We start from the raw sequence: 20980 nt of genomic DNA on the forward strand, positions 1-20980 counted from the left end.
TTGTTTAAATTTATGTGATGTTTACACAAGCTGGCAGCTAATTTATCTGTTAGAGGTATCTGATCCTGTAGTCCTGGAAAGCCGTAGTTGTTTTTAGTTTCCACTGATGGGTCTTTGCTCATTTACTAGGTTGGTTTTTGTTTGTTTGTTTGTTTTAATTTGAAACAAAAGCTATATAGATGAAAACTCTGCTCTTTTGGGAGCAAACAAACATATCCACCAAGAGGTGGTCTTGCAGTACACTTCCCAGGCTCTTTCCCTTTCATGTTTTTGGTTTCAGCAACCTACCAGCATCAAAAAATACAACACTTGAGTCAAATCAAGAGGATATGGTTTGGATGGTTTTCAAAAAACACATCTAATTTGGATACAACCAAAAATATCTAAAAATGGATGCCTAGATCTTGACCCAAATGGATGCCTGGGTCTTGACTGGCCCAAACTGGCCAGTTCCCTCTGCAGAAAATGACTAGGTTTGTCTCCATTTGTTTACTTTTAGTTTCCCCATACAAAACTTTTTGATTTTTCAATAATAACTTAGGAGAACATGAAAAAAAAAGAGGAAAACAAAAAACTACTTTTTGTAGAAGTCTTCTACAGGAATAAAAATAAATTCCCAAATAGTTTTGCTAAGTAGGCACCCACCCATACATGAGCTAATCAGGTTGTTGTAATGTATGTCCATTATATCCCAAGAAATGTTACTCAATTTTTTATGATCTTGTCTCTGTTTTATGCAAATGATGTGAGGGAGTTCTCATCTTGGAAAGATAATAGAGCTTTGTAAATTCACTATCCAGCTAGTTTAGATGCTCTTTTTTTTTTTCCATGCTCAAAAGTTTTGGTTTTCACAAACACAGTGTTATAACTTACTGGTTCTCCTTCATCGCCAAGATATCCCAGGTTGCCTTTAACACCCTTGGGTCCCTGAAGTTAAAAGATGAGAGATACTGTTATAATACTTGGTTGACCTTCAGAAACTATTGGGGAACTCTGGAAAAACTCAACGGGCCATTATATTGTTCTTTGCTTATTTTGTCCCTCCGCTTACTCTCGGCTTCAAACACTGTTGAATAACAAACAACTTCTTTCCTGATCATTTTTCTCCTAATGTGTCCCCTAATGTTACTAACAGTATTTAATTCATCACTAATGCATTATTTGTCCCACATTTAAATTTGAAGGTGGCCCAATGTTTTTATTAGATGCTCCAGGGAGAAACAATTTTCTTTCACTGCAGGCACCAGGAAAAGCTCTTTCAAAGTTTTAAAGTGTCTCCAGCAACTAATTATACATTTCAAGACAACATTGAGATACACCTTTATTACTGAATTTTTAAAAGCTGATTGATAGGGAAAAAAAGAAAATCTTCCACAGGATTCATAATCTGTCATACATAAATGCTTATTTTGCATTTTTATGAAGAATGTTTCATTGGTTTGGATAGAAAACCAGTGTCATTGGCTACTTCTGCTTCAAATAGTTTCTTCTTGAATGCCTTTTGTATCAATAGTAGTCAATCAATTGCTCTTCTGTCTTTGCTGGTGAGAGGGGTTGGACTAGATGATCTTCAAAGGTCCCTTCCAAGCCAAACCATTCTATGATTGTATGATTGGAGCTTCTCCACACTGGCATGAGACTGATTGCTTTAACGGCTCCACATTTGTCAGTCTGGATGAGCAAGAAAGTATGTTGAGGATGACCAAAAAGCAATTGCCACCCACAGGATAAAACATGCCTTCTCCAAGTGATTACTTTTGACATAAGCCACACTAAGGATTTGACCTGAGATAGTCTGGTGCCTGTCCTTCTAAGAAAGGAGCGTGCTTTAAAAAATAAGTCCCAAATAGATGTTAGCCAAGAAATACTTCTGAACAGATATGGCAAAGATTTTAGAGCTTCTGTGTAGAGTCCTTCCTTGTGTAGTCCAATCAGAATTTTAGAAATCAATCTCTTTTCAGACTATATTCTTTATAACACAAAATGTACAAAATTTCTTGATGTTTCTGATTTAACATTGTTCTTTCATATTATTTTTTATTCTAGTCCAATAATTTTTGAAGAAGTTCATGTAACATATCTTTACATAAGAGTTGAGAGTGCACTGTTCCCCTCGTTAGGAACCCAGGAGGAAAGAGGGATACTAGTAAATAAGTAAGTTGTGGAGATAGTATCTTAAAATGTGTATGATTGATGAGAACTGTTTTAGGAGAGATCTAATCAGCAAAACAGGGGCAATTGGGACTGTATAGAAAGTAACGTTTCATTTATACAGGGGACATTCTTCTACCATATTTGCACTCATGATGTTTTGAAAAAGTGTATTCTTCAAATACCCAGATGATAGAGCATGTTTTTATTTAGAATTAATGCATACATTTGACAGAACTCTCAATTATTATGGAAGCTGTCAAAATAAGTTACGTAAAAATGGAATTAAATGTTACACTACTGAACTACAGTACAGAATTTTCCACTATTTCTTAACTACATCAAAGGAAAAGAATACAAGAAAAGTCACAAATGTCTGAGGTTTAGGAGGGGTCTGTTGCATTCCTTAACTGGACATCTAGTTAGTAAAAAAAAAAATCAAAAGACAAATAATTTTGTTTAACATATTTTTTACTTGTTTGTATGGGTTAACTTTTAATTCCCTAGCTTGTAGCATTTCACTGGCATTTTTCCATTGACTTCAACGGAAATCTTTACTATTGAAATGAAATGCAATGTCCTCATGAGATTTTGATTCTTTCTGGAACTTCTGCAGAAACAACCAATTCCTACCATAAGTTGTTCCAAGACTGTTAAAAAATGCAGTCATTAGGAACACAAGCAGTCGTTAGGAACTTCCTGATGGCTCTGAATAGAGACCTCTGAACGACACGCATTCTAGGGAAAAGCAGGCAAATTGCTAACCAAAACCAGTATTAGAATCTTTAGATGAGCTCATCAGTTATGCAATGTTCCCCAACCTCCATACTACTCATAACTGATGACTGATTTCTCCTCCTGCATTGTTAGACAGAGGGTATATTGTGATTTTGGAAGATATACAAAAATCATGCCATAAAACATAGGTAGATAAACATCTTCATCCTCTTGCCTTTTTCCAAAGCAGTCAATAGAAGACAGCTAACAGCGAAAAAATCAACAGGTTTAGATTTTAAAATTAGCACCACAAGTAAAGGAGCTAGATGTTTTGGTTTTAAGACAAGATTTTTCCTTTGCATTTATCATTTTCTTGTATCTCAGTGACCAGTAGCCTCAAAAAGACAGTTTAGTTCTCACCTAAATCACTCAGTCCAGCTCAAGGGGACTGTTGGAAATCTATCTGCAGCATAAGAGAAGCTCACAAAAGAAAAACCTGCTTTAATTACCCACAGCTCCTCTTGCTGACCTGCAAGGTAATAGCATCAGGCTGGACAAGAGGCCTTCCCAGAGGTAAAAGACATCACTGAATACTGGTTACACTCACCAGCAGCACTGCATTCAGTTGCAGAATAGTTTTTGTGCATCACACTCATCAGTAGCTGTGGCAAAGGCAGTAAGTACCACCTGCAGGTGGGGACCCCAAGGTGTGATTTTTTTCCACATGCAGCCCATCATTATTTACAACTCAAACTTAGCAATACAAAGCTAGAATGTATTCTTACCTTTATCCCTCGTCTTCCCATAGCTCCCATTTCACCTTCTTCCCCAGTACATTTGCAAGACAAACAGCAGCAGGTCCTCTCAGCAATATTGTTCTTAAAAAGAAGAAGTTACTGCAGATGAAAATGTATTTTCCAAAAATTTCCTCATGGCTCTGCTCCTGCTCTTACTGGAAGCACTCACCATAAGAATACAACTGGATTTTATTCTCTATTAATAGCATGACTCCTTTGTTACTCATATTTACCAGACTTAATACTTATGGTCTGATTGTGCAGGTTTTTTACCCAAGATCTTAATGTGTACGTTGGTTCTTTATCAAATAACTTACCAAGAACTTGGATAGCTTGCTAGTGATATCTGTCATGCCAATATCTAAGTGAGTTCCATATTCAAATCCTTTTCCAAACTCAATGGATCGGAGGTTTTGAAAATCGGAGGCTCCTTCCAGAGCAACAGTTATAAGACCAGCCAAACCTAATTATAATAAATATGAATATAAATATTGGTTCCACTGAAAAACAGTTTCTGTACCTTGTATATACATGCATTATTAAGAAGGTGAATGATATCTATTAGAAATGCCATCTGTAAAAGCCACACTTTTGATGGTACACAATTCTGTAAGTGATTCAAATGAGGTGCTAGTGACAATGAAGAGCCAATAAAAGGCTCAAGATAAAAATATTCCTATTTGAATAATGATTAATGATTCAAGACCATATGGTTGATTTGGGTGTCAACATAAATATTCACTTAATCATTTAGCTCTTAGGAAAAACAGAAGCTGTGGGCTGCACTTCTTTTTACATTAAAATAATAATAAATATTGGTGGCTCCAAGTCATCATTCCATCTGCTACAACAGCAGATCTAAAGCTGAGGTAGACATCAGAGAAATTACAGATCTGAATTCTGTTTCTCCAACCGAGTTTTGCTGTAAGAATGCATGTCTTTACACTGATCTAGAATGACACCCGTGTGAAATTAGAGTAAGCCTGTGGCCACAAGACACTTCCTTAGGTTGCAACGCAAGAGGCAAAGAGATATCCTGTGCAGTAATGTCCTGAAGTACTCCCCTTGAACTCAGATCATTCAGAGAAACAACAGGGAAAAGTCTATTTCCTTGTACAAGGGAAAAAAGCACAGTGAGGCAACAATTCAGTTGAAAATGCAGCTATATTGGGATTCCAGGGTGAGACTTAGGGAAGGAGCCAAATGCACAGAGGAGTATGCTGCTCACAGCAACAGCAACAAGCAGGACTTTTCCAGGTTTCTGGCTTGGTCCTGAGTCCCTTTTATACAGTTGTACAACGCAGCTGGCAATATCAGCAGTTTCAAACCCAAACAAACTGAATTTACTCTGATTTAAGTTCCTTGAATCTAGCAGACAGACTCCTGACTCACTTGAACAGAGATGAGAGCAGTCTCTAGCTGAATGATGCTGCACAGCTCCAGCAAATGAAAATAAAAAACAACAGAAACAAACAAAAACCACCCAAACTTAAGACCAAAGCTATTTTAAAATTTATTTTAAAATATATTTTAAAACTCAATCCCAAATCACACTTCTACACCCAATCTGCTTATTGACGCAGGACAACTGACCAACAATAGAAAACACGCCAAGGAAAACAGTCCTTGGTACAGCTGAGCGAGCTGTTAGGCATATCTGTCTGTCTTCTCATCTTTCCTATGTGGCTGCCATAGGTTCAAAAGAAGCCTCATGATCTCCCCATTATTACTGCTCTGCAGATAACAGCATCTTTGCTAAAAGGACTGTTATGCTTCATTTTCCTGTCTGCGCTTGTGTCCTGGTTTCAGCTGGGATAGAGTTAATTTTCTTCTTGGTAGCCGGTATGGGGCTGTGTTTTGGGTTTAGGATGAGAACAATGTCGAGGATACACTGACGTTTTGTTCTTGCTAAGTAGTTGCTAAGTGGCGCTCACAGTGGTAAAGGACTTTTCAACTGCCCATGCTCTGCCGGGTGCACAAGAAGCTGGGAGGGGGCACAGCCGGGGGGAGTGCTGACCCAGACTGGCCCAAGGGCTATTCCATACCGTATGACATCATGCTCAGTATATAAGCTGGGGGAAGAAGAAGGAAGGGGGGACATTGGGCGTGATGGCGTTTGTCTTCCCAAGTAACCATTACGCGTGATGGAGCCCTGTTTTCCTGGGGATGGCTGAACGCCTGCCTGCCGATGGGAAGTAGTGAATGAATTCCTTGTTCTGTTTTGTTTGCGTGCACGGTTTTTTTGCTTTGCCTATTTAACTGTTGTAATTTATTTTACTTCAATTATTAAACTGTTCTTATCTCAACCCACGAGTTTTCTCCCTTTTACCCTTCTGATTCTCTCCCCCATCCCACTGGGGGGGAGTGAGCGAGCGGCTGCGTGGTGCTTAGTTGCTGGCTGGGGTTAAACCACGACAGCTTGTCACCCTTGTACTCCACTATAGCTCTTCTTGACACTTGCCTGCTGTTCAGAACAGGGAATTCTTTGCAAGGTTGTTGTTGGGAAAAGAGAGAGACAATAGACATGAGACAAGAGATGTCTGTGTGGGATGAGGGAGGGACAAGCACACACCAAAGGGACCAGTACCAATTGAGAAGCCCCTTGCATCCCCCTTTAGCAAATCTAGCCCTTTCATCTCCAGTTCTGTTTTTCATTGTTTCTTGCATGACAGTCTCCTGCACACATCAGAAAGGCTTAGCCTGTGGCAGCTTCTCCATGCCTCCTGCCCTACCTCTCTGACCCTGGGCTCTGAAATCAGGTGCTGATGCAGATACTGGAGCCTACAGGGCAGGGGAGAAGATAACTACTCGGTCTAACTTCTCCCCACTCTGCTAGGTTTCTGGGTGATAACAGATAGTGAAGACAAGGCAGATTGATTGATGAAACGTAACAGATGTGTGGTTGTAGGAAAGTTAGTTAAACATTGTAAGAAAGATTGATTCAGATCATAAAATCTCTAAATGGGGAAGTCATCCCAAAGAAGCATTACTGTTTACTTAGCCCTGTTACTAGGTGTTTTCTGAAACATCTGCTACTGGCCACAGACAAAGATAAGAGCCAAGCTAGGAAGACAGTCTTAGCCGGCATTGTCAATCTCACTTCAATAGAGCTATTCTGATTTACATTGACTGGGGCTCTGAGACTATAACTCCTTTTATTTGCTGCTAATCTCCCTCTGCTCTTTCTGCAGAAAAAATTCAATACCTCTTCTCACCCCATTGCTAGGCCACCTAAGAAATGAAACATTCTGACTTTTCTAAAACAGGTACCTTTCTTTTTAAGTTCTTCAGATTTTTGTTCGAGTGCTTCTAAGTCATCATCCATACCATCTGAAAACACAAGTAATACCTACAAAGACATAAAAGAGAGAATTTAAATCACACAGAAGCAAAGAACAATTGTATTTCAATCTTTCTTACACAATTTTGATGAAAGGCTTTTGCCTAAGTCATCACGTTACCTTTTGCCGGGTCTCATCCTTGTTCTGAAATGTTTCCCAGAGTGACTGCAAGAATTCAACATTAAGTTGGGATGGTCTCTTGATCACAGCATCTGACAGGTTACGCAGGACAGAATCCTTGTCGATGTAGAACTTTGTGGATATTGGAGTAACAGTATTCTTCACTTGAACAGCCACACTGCTCTGTGCCTTGGACCCAAGATTGCAGCTCACGTCCCTTAGAGACAGGAGGGCTTGCAAAATGTCAGGGAAACGCTTTTCCAGTTTGGTCTGTCCATGAAATAAGTGGTGGCCTTCCCTCTGTGATGAGATGTCAAATCCCACAGTGATATCCACAAAGCAAGCTACTGTTGGGGAAATCATAAATAAATGCATCAAACAATTTTCATTTCAGGTAAAGAAAAACAGAAGAGAAAAAAACACAACAAGGGGAGACAAATGCACATCAGCTATGTAGGCAGGAGCCTCTGGAATCTGTCATCTGCAAGCCTCAGGTAGATTACCTAAAATGAATCTTTAGGTCTCTAATTCATTTAGAGACATGTTCATCTTAAACTTACTCAGCTGAATTTTTAATTTCTAGAGAAAAATTGTGGAAATGAAAAGCATATTGGACAGATAAAGCTGTCAAATGCCTTTAACTGAAAATGTCTTCTGTAATTATCCTTATATAACAAATCTGAGAGCCCATCCTTCTTAATAGCAACACCTGTATCAGCTTCAGAAATTATTTCACTGGAGATACTTTTCAGTTCAGTTGATTTTGTCCCTTTTTTCCCCTTATTTCCCAGCTACAGGCAATTGAGCAGGTATAATTTAGAAGATCAGAGGGCTGTTTTTAACATGTTGTGCTGGAGATTTAACACATAACTGCTCTAGTATTCTCATTACTTTAAAAGTAATGCTATGCCTAATGTTTAAGGTTTGGGTTCCCTTCTTTGCTCCTCATCATGCTTTTTACCTGTGCTTGCACATTCATTGTGGCATGCACAGCTCTGCAGTTAACAGACAGAGCAGGTGGTCCCAACTCTCAATATGCATTTTAGCGTAATTTCTCACTGCATGTAGGGTGATGGGAAAACCAGAAGTGAAATGAAAGCATATGCCACAAAATCATAGAATCATAGAATTGTTTAGGCTGGAAAAGACCTTTAAGATCAAGTCCAACCGTTAACAAGAAGTACTGCCACCATGTCCCTTGTTTAATTAGATGTAAGGTCACTCTGATCTGTAGTATGACTGAGTCACTGCATGGCTATTCTATGAGATTAATGTCTTTCTCATATTATTTCTGTCTGCAACTCAGGAGAGGAGAAAATACAGATTTTTAAGAATTACACCTATTGCTAGTAGTAATTTATTTCTGCTCTGCAATGGTTGTAACTGCTTCTAACTTTCTCAAATTAGTGTTTGGATGATATGGCATGACAGTTGCTGTTCACCCAGAAGCAAAACCTATTTGAAAGTGCTAAAGCTGTACTTTGAGTAAGGAAGTGGATGAAAATTATACACTCTAAAGCTCGGACAGATGTTTAAACAATTAAAACTAAAATCTTCAAGCCTGGGTTGTGTGATCTCAATCAATCAGTTCAAATTTGCAGAAATGAGAACATAAGTACATGGATAAGTTAATGAGGTGTACACCAGGGTGTGAACTTGCAGAAAACTTACTAAATTCACTGTAACTGTTCACGTGTGTCTTTTTACCCTTCCTGAAGGGGAGAAAATGGGAACTAACTTATGTACGAGGGAAGGAGAGTATTTGCATCGGCAGCAAGTGAGAAGCTAACACAATGCAAACTGACATGAGTGGTTATTTGTTTGTCAGCTCATATCCTTTTTTCTATGGAGGGAGCAAAGCGAAAACATCTGGGTCATTTATTTCGGCAATTTTAGAGAGACTGGATGTAGCTAATTTATTCCACGCAGATCATTATCTTCACGTGAGTGAGAAGAATTTTTCTATTCTGTTTTCAGAGTATGGCAGAAGATCAACCAAATGTATTCGAAGAACCATTCTAACTGGGAAGCACACTTAAAGCAGCACATGGAGGTCTTAGAACAGTTTGGTTCTGTTTACCTTTTCTATTGTCATCCTCACAAATAACATCAATCAGTCTTTTTTTTAGGGTCTTCAACTTAGAAAAGTCATCAACGGCATATTTCCTACTTGATGATCCAGTTATCTGTGTTAGCTGGGACTGATCGACATTTCCCACGCCTATGGCATATATATCAACACCTTTCTTCCTCAGGCTTTCTGCTGCTCTTACAGCTCTAGTGGTTGTTCGTCCAGCAATGATTACCAGTAAAATCTGTTGAGTATTTTCATGTATTCTGCTACCCTTTTCTGGTTGGAAGCTGAGTTTCACTTTCTCAAGTGCATTTTCAATATTACTTTGCTGTCCTTCAATTTGTTTGATGTTTTGAATTTGAAATTCTAGTTCTGATCTGTTTGGAAAAATGCCTAGGTTGAACTCTTCTTTATAGACACTACTGTACAGTGCAAAGCCGATTTTGGTATTTTGAGCAATAACAGCTGGATTGATTATACTTGTCACAAAGTCCATCATTATCCTGAAGTTTTCTTCATCTATGTTTCTGGAACCGTCCACTAGGAAAATAACATCTGCTTTCTTTGGACAGTCTGCAGAAGATAAAGGAAAATATATTATTAATAAAGTACACAATTCTATGTATATCATTAGTAGTCCTGTCTCTACCTCCCACATCCTACTAGTCATATTGACAAAAAAACCCTCAACAAATAGGACTACAAAAAGAAAGTTAAGCACATAAAATGTAATGTACATGGAAATTCAGACATCTAGTCCCAGAACACAAAACATACTCCTGTAAGCACATATGTTGCAGAGCAACCATAGGTACATTTCCCTCTTACCTACTGAGCAAACAAAGTTACATTGGCCTAATCAAATGTCCATGGGGCAAGGGCACGTTTCATCTCAGCCTCATGCAAATGCCTAAAGAGGTCAGGTGACTCACACACTAAAAATGCCTATTTCTCTCCATGCTGTTTAGAATGGGAAACTACAGTGACTAGACATGACAGCTATAGACAGCTAAAGCTAAGCAAGATAAATCCCATCCTATGTGTATATACAAAACTGAGACTCTTCAGGATTCATAGATGAGGTGTCCCCCCTGTTTGAGAACCAAATTGCTCTCAGCGTGCTTACCATAGCCCAAAAGGACCAACTTCCAAATAAAGCACAGGAGCCATAGCTACTTCCATTCAGAAAGATGGCAGAAGGAGAAGGTAGGAAAGAGTAGCCACTACAAGAGCCGAACCAAACAAGCAGGAAACAGAGATGACTGCAATTTACATCACGTTAATCAGAACAGATGATGTTATCTGTACCGATCTTATAGATGCCTTTGCAAGACTGTCCTTCAACCACAGTTGTAGGGGAAGAGGAAGCTGAATACAAAAGCCAATAGTGAGTATACACTTACCTGGTACTGAAATATTACATATATTATTTGTTATATTTGCAGTTAAGCTCTCAAGTCCTTCAAAGGTATCCACATAGAAACATTTGTTCTCTGACCCAGCCATTGTCAGAAGCTCATTTCGATTTGCTTCTCTTACTCCAATTGCGTAGATGGTAATTCCTTTGTCCCTTAATCTCTGGGACACATCATCCAGCATGGCTTTATCATGGGATTCCCCATCAGTTATCACTATCAGCACTTGGGGAACTCCTTTGCTCTTGCGGCTGCCATGGCGTTCAGTGAAGAACATTTCTGAACGGCCCAGTGCCTTTGCTGTGTAAGTTGCTTGTCCTAGAAGTTCATCTCTCTGGATAGCCTCAGTAATCTCTAGTTTTGTAGTATAGTCATTGAGGTAGAAGAGCACTACTGGTTCATCAGAATATTTTAGTGCTCCAAACTGAACTCCATCTGGGCCGACATCAGATTGTTTCACCAGGGCAATCATGAAGTCTTTCATGGCCTGGTACTGTAAGCCTATGCTTCCAGAGCTGTCTATAACAAACACAATGTCTAAACGTTCCACTCTTCTGCATTCTGTAAACACAAATTGAGAAAAGTGAAGATTTCATGTGTAAAATTATGCAGAATCTTACTGATTATAATAACTCAAGTCCATTTCTCAGAGTTCTATGAAATATCTGTATAACTTTGCTAACTGAATGGTGTTTGCACAAATAACTGTCTTGCTACTATCATTAAGCTGCACATACGACAGAATCTTGTTGCTTCTGAGACTGTTCAGGGTGAACTTCATGATTCCAGTAGTCAGAGCAGAGTTAGACTAAACAATGTTGTCTTAGTTATCAAAAATGCTATCCTTTTGCTCTGGACACCACAGTACAGGGTTTATAGAGCAAACAGAAATTGTCATATTTCAGTTGATATTGTGGAAATATTTCTATTAGCTTACAATATCTAAAGCTCTCCTTCCACAGGATGTGAATATTAACTGAAACTTTCCACCCCCTTTCATACAGCACATTTTGTCACTTCATACTTAACATCTAGCAGAAAAAATCCAAGTTTATTTCATAGCTGAATTAAACATAGCAGTGGGTTTGCCTCCTACAGTCTCTGTGTTGTAAATTATTGCTTTGAGGAGGTGGGCTAACACCCTTCCTCCAGCTTACTCCCTGGTGGGAGAACGGCCTGGTCCCTCTGAAGGGCAGTGTTCTCCCAGTTGCAGACATACAGAGCAGCACAGATGATAGCTGGTGACTCATTATATTTCAAGCTTCCCTGTTTACACCTGATCTTTCTCACTGCATAAGCTACCGATGCCTTTTCCAAAACTGCTGAGAAGAAAAAACGATGCTTAGCATCTTGGCTAATTGCAGTAGTACTTAAAAACTCTCCTTAGTTACAAGTTCTGTATTGCAGTAGCACAAAGACATAGCCACATGCCTTGAACATCGACTGTTTGGACCTCTTAGGACTTTGAATACATCACCCTTGCATGCCTTATGCTTTGCTCTTGTCCCCACTCTCCCCTCAACCTCCACTGCCTCACCCCTAGGTGAAGAAAGGGAGTTTTGAAAGCTCAGAAACTGGATGCTGGGCAGGCTCAGCACTGAACTCAACAGTTAACCCCACCTCTTTTAAGTAAGTGCAATTTCCATGACTGAAGCGGCAACTTTGAATCCAAGTTTTAGCAAGCTACTCTATGTTCTATGTTTATACAGCAGAGAGAGATCAAACAGTACACACCCTTTAAAGTCTTTTGCACTGTCACAACAATAGAGTACGCCTTAGTGCAACTGAGTCAGACAATGCACAGCTGCTACTCAACTGTTTTTTAAAATCCTATCTATCTCATGTTTGCAAGCATGGCTGACATCCATGAGAGCCCACAGCAGCAGGACACCCCATCTGCTTCTTTTTGCAGCCTAACTGCTTTCCCCATTGACACCCCTAGCTAAAGGTATCGTCCCAAGAAAAACAACAATCCAGTGCACTTAGTTGGCCAGGTCTATAAAGATTACAAATACTGTATGCAAGCTTGCCAGCCAGTGTGGTTTAATCTGACTACATTTATTTAATCTGCATAAGGGAAAAAAAAAATAAAGAAGAGAATGGTTTGAATTCTTAATTGGTTTTGTCTAGAAAGGGCAACATCTGGGAACATAGAAGAATAAGAAATTTCAAGTGGGATTACAAATGTACTCTTGCCAAAGACACTGATTGAACTCTAGTTGCCTCTGGCCCCAGAGAACTGCATTCAGTGACAGTGTGGGCGCTTCCAACACTGCTACTCAGAAAAAAACTGAACCATCAGAAGCTCCCTTTCTTGCCTCTGTGTGGAGTCCACAGAAATAGCAGCTGAAAGGCAGGCATAATGAGATGGCAGTTAGACTTCAAAGGAAGACGTGAGTGAAGCCTTTTCTCTGTAAGCTTTATTCACCCTGTGTAAAGAGCCATACTTTTCCACACAGGTGTCTAATCTCACACACCCGAGGGAAAGAATCAGAGGCACCCATGCTCAGCTAGACCTCCAGGGTGTGAACAGAGTGGTCAAGAGCCCTGTGACCCAGCGTGGTACCCTAAGAGACATGTGAAGTGCCCCCCTCAGAGACAGAGCAGTGAGAAGCAGAGAGTTTGCATGGAACAAACTAACACTAGGACAGAGAGGTAGCCAGCTCTGTGACTGTGACACTTCATCATAGCAAGTTCAGAACAAAAACCCCATGATTGCTCATGCATTAATAAATCACTGAAAGTTACCATACTTACGATCATCAGGAGAACTACTGCAAATGTAAAAAATGAGGTCCCTTTTTAACTTGATTAGAGCATCAAAATTTTCAACATAGAATACCATCTCACTCTTCCCACTTATCTCTTCAAGCTGAGTTTTGTTTGCATTAAAAACTCCAACAGAGTAGATGATAATGCCTTTATCTCGGAGTAATGTGGCAGGGGCTTTAACTTCATCTTGTGATTCCGCATCTGTGATCAGGATGAGAACTTTTTTAACTGTGTGACGTGAACCACTACTGGCTTGAAAGTATTTAAGCATGAACTTCAGTGCTTCTCCTGTCAGTGTGGTGGATTGAAGGGGAGATATCCTATCAATAGCACTGAAGATATCTCTTTTGGTGGCGTAGGTGTTGAGCTTGAACTCTTCCTTTGGTTTGTTGCTGAATTGGACAACACCAACCTGCACTCTGTCTGCACCAACATCTGTTATGTTCACCAGCTCTATCATGAAGTTCTTAATTTTCCGAAAATTCTCATCTCCAATATTTTCAGAACTCTCCACTAGAAACATGATATCAGCTTTCATTTCTTTGCAGACTGTCAAGGAAAAAAAGATTTTTAACCTTAGGGTTATTTACATTTTTTTGAGAAAAAACATAAACAGGTTAAACAGAATAACCTCAGAAACAGAAAAGAAAGAAAAAAATTCAGCATAAGCCTTTTCAAACTCTAGATTTTATTAGTTCATTGATAAGCTATGACTGCAACTACAATACCCGCTCAGATCTGAACAAGGGCATTATTAACTTCATCAGCTGCAATTCGATCAGTCAGCATTAAATAACAGCCAAGCAACTGAAGCAGCGTCTTAAGATCAGCAAGGAAATTCTAAAATTAAAATCTAAAGCGTGTTGCTCGTCAAGTTTTGGAGCCTGAGAAATCTGAAAATTTTCTCTTCATTTCAGTGAGGTAGGAAACAGCAACTTGTTTTACAGAAAGAGGTGCATCAAATGATAGATAGGTACAAATGGACAGCCTGCACACTGGTGGGTCACATTTAAGCACATTTTTTCATTAATGTTTTATAGGGTTGTAAGAAATAAACCAGGGATGGAGGCCTTAGTGCAACACAACCTTTGCTTGTTTCCTGGTGAATCCTGGCCAAAAAGCTACTGTTAAGGGAATACTTATTTCTACATCATTACATTACTTTAAATTGTAAAACTGTCTTACTTTGACGGCCGCACATCTCAATTCTGGAATCCTATTTAAGGGATATCCTGTGCCTATCTACACCTGATAAAAGAGACTGGCTTTTTTGAGATAAGGAAAACAGCAGGCTCAACAGCAAGCTTTAAGGAAGATACGTTCAAAATTAGATACATTCACAGACCTAGTTGTTCTACAGTGATACGTGATTTTGGGTGCCTTTGACACCGGTAGCTCAATTCCATAGAATCATGGAATCATAGAATGGTTTGGGTTGGAAGGGACCTCTAAAGATCCTCTAGTCCAAACCCCTGCCATGGGCAGGGACATCTTTCACTACATCAGGTTGCTCAAAGTCCCAAGCAACCTGACCTTGAACACTTCCAAAGATCAGGCATCTGCAACTTCTCTGGGCAACCAGGGATAAAGTCTGTAATATACAGGCAAGAGATGCTTGGTGTTTTTTGGAAAGAAGACCTTTTCATGATATTGGTCAACATTTAAGCTACACAAAAATCACCATCACCCTCTGAAAACTTCAACTGACCAACAGTGAAATTGTTCAAGCTAGAAAAAAGGTATCTTACATTATTTATGAAATAATTTCTCTATCAAATCAAAACCAGAACAAAGTGAAAGCATGGTCTTACCTTCTATGGTACAGATCTCTCGGACAACTTCATTTTTAATGTCTTTCAGCAAGTCAAAATCATGTACAAAGTGTACTCTGTTTTTCACTCCTGCAATCTCATAAAGCTGAGTTTCATTAGCTTCCCTCACACCAATGGCATAAATGTTAACCTGGTCTTCCCTGAGTTTCATGGCTGGTTCCTTCACACTGTCCTGTGACTCTCCGTCTGTGAGAACAACTAGATGGCAAGGCACTGTAACTCCTCGCTGCCTCCTGGCCTTTTCAAACAATGGCTTCACGTAAGCTAGAGCTCCCCCTGTACTGGTATTTCCACCTATTTGCCGAACATTTTCAATCCCTTTTATCAAATCACTTGCTGAAGTGTAGTCATTAAGTTCAAACTCCAGTTCATTGAAATGTGAGAACTGCACGAGTCCAAATCGAACTCTATTCATTCCTATGTAAAACATCCTAATCATTTCCTTCAAAAAATTCTTCATATCCACAAAATCAGAGTAGTCAAGACTCGATGAACCATCCATGAGGAAATAAATATCAGCTTCTTCTGTGTCCTGGCATCCTATGTGGAATGATAAAGTCTGCGTTACATCACTGTTGTGCGCATGGACAGATTACCTACCTCCACTCCTTTTGTAATACATAATAAACTAATACATGGATAAACTCTCTATCTGGTAACAAAAAAGTTGGCAAACTTAATCTGCTAGTTGTGGCAGCAAGAAACAAAACACTATTTATCCGTGGTTATATGACCGCTTTCCCCACAGAAAACAAAACTGATTGATAGACTGGAGTTTTCAAACACATTTGAAATGCTTTTAAGCAACTACCTCGAGAAATTCCCAGACTTCTGAGTACAACTTATATCAACCATCAGGATTCATCATGCATCATTACATAGCCATGTTAAACACTTAACCAGTATGACTGGTTTTACTGTTGAATAAGGTTCCATGGACCAGCAGCAGTCCACTTAACGTTCTGATAGTCTACAGCAGGAAACCACTAACTTTTAGTGGTCTTAGGCATAAATCCACTGGTAATTTTTAATAAAATATTTAAGGCTACTCTATTGTTATTACTACTTCTAGACCAGTCTGAAAACCTCAGCCACTTCATTTTGCCAGGACATACACCCTGATAGCTTAAGATCTGCCAAAAAAAACATGACATAAACATTCTCGTCTATTTTCTAGGTTTGATCAAAATAAAGGGTAGACTGACTGGAAGGTTAACATTCCTAGGGAAATCTCATTCAGATGCAGCATCTTCCAACAGATCAAGTTCTAATGGTGCCTTAGTAGGTTTTTAACTTACTCTCTAACAGGAGCAGTTGATGTTTCTGCCAGTATTAGATCTTCCTATTAAATAATGGTACAAATAAACAGGCTTTTAATACTACTGAACTTTAGCAGTACGCTAATGAGTAAAATATGAATCCATGTTCAATTTTAAATATAAATTCCTCTCCTCAAAGGTTCAAAATGAAAAGTTCAGTTTCAGAACGTGAGAAAGTTCTCAAAACCTCTATCACGGTTCAGGACAGTCTTCAGTTAAAACCCCTTAACCTGGAAAGAACCAAAGTTATTTGAAAAGCTTTACCTGTTTTGAGAATCTCTTTTCTTTCAGAGCGGACATAGAGCTCGTTTTGTACTTGATTCAAGAGCTTCTTTCGAAAAATCGTATTTTCCCTTTGCAGATCAGAAAACACCTTGAGTCTGGTAACATACTGCTCTTGAGGATAAGAGGCTATCTGGACCAGCTGTTGATCAGAAGCATCTTCAACGCCTATGGCAAACACTGTCACGCCACTTCTCCGCAGAAGAGTAGCAACATCACTCACATTGTCTTGAGAAAGTCTGTGGGTAACCAGAACAGCTATTTGCTCTACCCCTTGCTTCTTTCTGCTCCCAGCACTTTCACTAAAGAGCTTTAGCCTTGTGACATTAATAGCTGCACCAGTGTTGGCTTTTCCTGACCCAGCAGAAAGGTTCTGTATTACCTGCAGAATTTCAGCTTTGTTTGTGTCTGTGTTCAGATGAGACATCACTTCTTGTCCATCAGTGTACATCACCAGGCCAATTCTTATGCATTTCTCCTTCACATCAAATGAGGATGTTAGGCTTTGCAGGAATTTTTTTAATTCTTCGAAGTTTGACTTTGAAGTACCACGATCAACTATAAACACAATGTCAGCAACTGAGTCTCCATCACATACTGCAGAGGAAAAAAGATGAGAATAAAGCAGTGTTAGTGGCCATCTTCCATGCTATTTCTATCACTAATTAACTATGGACTGTTGGGGTTTTTTTTCCTAAGACAAGGTTTTCTGCTTTATTTTAAAGTAAAACAAGTTTGTAAAAATGGTTTTTAGCCAAAGATGACAAGCTACTGAAAGACAAACTGATAAAACCTCATTGTAAGTTAAAATAAACGACCAAAAGATCAGAAAAGCTAGGAGATACAATAGCAGAAGTGTTTATGGTTTTTATATGAGGCATTTTCTTGTAACTTCAACTCCTGCCTATATTTTCTAGTGTAGTGATCCTACATATAGCATTCTTTAATGCTATCCATTTGGAACTCTGCAATAATATTGGAGACATTTTAAGAAAACATAGGGAGGTCCCTTTTCTTAGGAAAATAAAGAATGACTGCGTAGCCATCAAGCTCAGTTGTTGCACCACAGCTTCATGTATCCCAAAGGCTATCACTTTTATTCCATTGTCTTGTAACATTTTCGCTGACACTTCCACATCATCTTCAGAAGGCAAAGAAGACAGGACCACTATAACCTGATTTCTATCTGCTCCATTAACCAGTTCTTCGAAATACCTTTCAGAAATATAACAGAGTGCATTGCCAGTATTTAGCGGCCCACCTTGCAATGCTTGCATGTCTTGCACCTGCATCAACATCTGCTTTGTTTTACATGTGTCCAGTTCATACTCTTCATGAACATCATCATTGTACTGGGCAAGTGCAAGACGGTATTGGTTAGATTCCAGTGGCAGATTGTATATCAATTTGCTAGTAAAGTCTTTCATGTAAGGAAATGTGTAATTTCCCGTGTCCTGTTGGCCAGAAAGCAACAGGACAATATCTGTACTAACTGCAGAGGCCACACAAAAACATAGCATTAACAGTTTTTAACTAAGACTCCAGGCACAGAGAACACAATGTTGAGGCAATGAAGTGATATAGTGCTCACTCAGCAACAGTCCAGGAACAGAAATAGAAAAGCTTAAACAGTTTCTATACCTAGAAGCTGGTCTACATAGTTTTTACTTTTTTAAAAGCCTTTTCACTGTTATAACATTTAACTAACAGAGTTCTAGACAAATGCTGACTTGCCCAACATCTGAAATTCTTGCTAACTTTAACAGAGGCTGCCACATCTGTGATTCCTCAAGATCAGACTGTAACTTCATTTTGAGACAATGCTGAGATCTTACATTTCTTATTAAGGAAATTAATTCTTTACATTACTCCTAGTAAAGAAAATGCTTTCAAGTACTCAGTTTCTTTCAGAATTTGAATTCTTGAAAGCAATTTCTTTCCTGTACCTTCTTTCTGTTACAAATATCAAAGGCCTGGATTCAGTTCATATTTCAAAATATTTCACATTTTGAAATATTTCATATGTTGAAACCCAGCACAGGAGTTCTGCTCCAACTAACTAATTCTTCACAGGCCCTTTAATACCAGTTGTTATGGAAATGGAGACATATTTTTCAAAGAATGAAATAAAACACAAAATAAAGCTGCAAAATCCATCATTTGGAAGTTGGCGGGTTCAGAACTGCTTACCAGCACCAATTTTGCCATCTGTACACCCTGTTTCTGCATGACAGAGAGTTCCCATGGGAAAAATTAGAAAGTCATTAAAGACATGCCTGTAGTTAACATGCAAGAGGAAGTACTATTTAACATTGCTCAGGAAACATTCAGTTTATGCTTTCCTACCTTTGCAGTGATTGTTTTGGTAACATTAACTTTCTCTCTGTGTGTATGTTTGTGTAATACAGGAGAATTCATAGTTTCACTAACTATGTTTAGAGTTATTTGAGACCTGCTGAAAAAGTTTAGTGGTTTTTTTTAAAGGAAACCCTACACATCCTTTGTCTACTGTAGCCCTTTCAGACAAGGTGGGAAGACAGCTTTATCCCACAAGTTTTATCCAGATTTAGGAAATTTGCATGCAGCTAAAAATTAATGTTTTTTTTTTACTTTGCAGCTCTTACCAAGGAGTGTTTAGGCAGCTGGATGAAACAACTGCCAGCCAGAAATGCTCAAAGCAATAAAAGTCGCACTGCCCCCAAGCAGCACAACCGCACAGAGGTTGCCTGAAATGGGACATGAGATCACTTGGCGTGATCGCTCTCTCTCTCCTGTAACAAATCATAACTCTTCTCCTCTTTCCCTTCCTAACGTGCCTCTGGATGACAGAAAAACTCCAGGAAAATAATACTTACTCCATGCAAGTAATGCATGGTTTAGGAAAACCTATCTGACAAATATTTTGAAAGTAATAAAAGATGCCCTAATCTCAGAGTAATCATAGAATCATAGAATACCAGGTTGGAAGGGACCTCAAGGATCATCTGGTCCAACCCTTCTAGCACAATCTAGACAAGATGGCCCAGCACCATGTCCAGCTGAGTCTTAAACATGTTCAGCATAGCGGAGTCAACCACTTCCCTGGGGAGAGAATTCCAATGACAATATTTTTCTAATTTTTTCATTAGAATACTGAATAATGATAATTATTAATGATAATGTTTTATATTAATGATATAAAAATAACTATCATTAGAATACTGAAAATTATCATTACGCTTTATGGGACTGACATGAAGTAGCACAGCTTACCTTCTTGCACATCTATGTCACTGTAATCAGGTATACCTATTAAGTTGGTGATGTTTACTTGGAAAATATCATCAATGATCTGTGGCATATATTCTGAGAATTTAGGCAGCTCCTCTGTCACCAGATTTTTGTAATGAAATGGTGGGGTGGCCATCTCAAAAAGTTTGTCATATGGAGCTTCTTTTGTCCCTACAGGTATTATCTTTATTCCAAGACTCTGCAAACTTCTGGCAGCTTCTCCAACATAATCTTCGGAGGGTGCTGATGTCAAAATCACAATGATTTGTTGTTTTTCTTTTTAATTTGCTGACTTTTGGAAACAGGTTTCATAAGCCACATTGAGGGCATTTCCAATTTGCACTGAGCTCCCACAATTAAGCGTGAAGTCATTCCTGATATGATTCACCATAGGACCCTTTCTTCTGTAAGTATCCAGCATAAATGCAGTGGACAAATCATCCCTGTACTGAGCAAGTGCCAGCTGAAACTGCTTAGGTCCTATTGGTAGGCTGTCAATCATACGGATCAAAATATTTTTCACATAGGGGAGAGATGAAGGTTCCACAGGAAACATGGTGGGATGACTCTCACAACTGGAGTGCTGCAATGGATGGCTATAAACTCTTCAGAAGGGATAGGCAAGGAAGGAGAGGCAGTGGGGTAGCCTTGTACGTTAGGGAATGTTTTGATTGTCTAGAGCTTAATGATGGTGATGATAGGGTTGAGTGTTTATGGGTAAGAATCAGGGGAAAGGCCAACAAGGCAGGTATCATGGTGGGAGTCTGTTATAGACCCCCCCAAACAGGGTGAAGAGCTGGACAAAATATTCTATAGCAGCTGGGAGAAGTTTCGCAATCGCTAGCCCTTGTTCTTGTGGGGGACATAAACTTACCAAATGTCTGCTGGAA

At 39.1% G+C, this 20980-nt stretch overlaps 1 protein-coding gene across 1 annotated transcript in view; it reads right to left on the reverse strand.

Moving 5' to 3' along the window:
* The window catches only part of LOC309598633 (collagen alpha-6(VI) chain-like), a gene marked incomplete at both ends in the record, with an annotated part of 40481 nt that extends 19835 nt beyond the window's left edge, over window positions 1-20646 (reverse strand). Inside the window, 13 exons of the mRNA XM_082329387.1 lie at window positions 874-927; window positions 3654-3746; window positions 3983-4128; window positions 6936-7014; window positions 7127-7473; window positions 9207-9773; window positions 10604-11176; window positions 13373-13936; window positions 15199-15759; window positions 16803-17417; window positions 18082-18312; window positions 20073-20333; window positions 20445-20646. Of these exons, the coding sequence (XP_082185513.1) occupies window positions 874-927; window positions 3654-3746; window positions 3983-4128; window positions 6936-7014; window positions 7127-7473; window positions 9207-9773; window positions 10604-11176; window positions 13373-13936; window positions 15199-15759; window positions 16803-17417; window positions 18082-18312; window positions 20073-20333; window positions 20445-20646 (4293 nt within the window). The remainder of the gene's footprint in view (window positions 1-873; window positions 928-3653; window positions 3747-3982; window positions 4129-6935; window positions 7015-7126; window positions 7474-9206; window positions 9774-10603; window positions 11177-13372; window positions 13937-15198; window positions 15760-16802; window positions 17418-18081; window positions 18313-20072; window positions 20334-20444) is intronic.
* Window positions 20647-20980: the final 334 nt, after the last annotated feature.

Source organism: Platalea leucorodia, assembly GCF_965183815.1.
Source record: "Platalea leucorodia genome assembly, chromosome: 1".
Lineage (NCBI taxonomy): Eukaryota > Metazoa > Chordata > Aves > Pelecaniformes > Threskiornithidae > Platalea > Platalea leucorodia.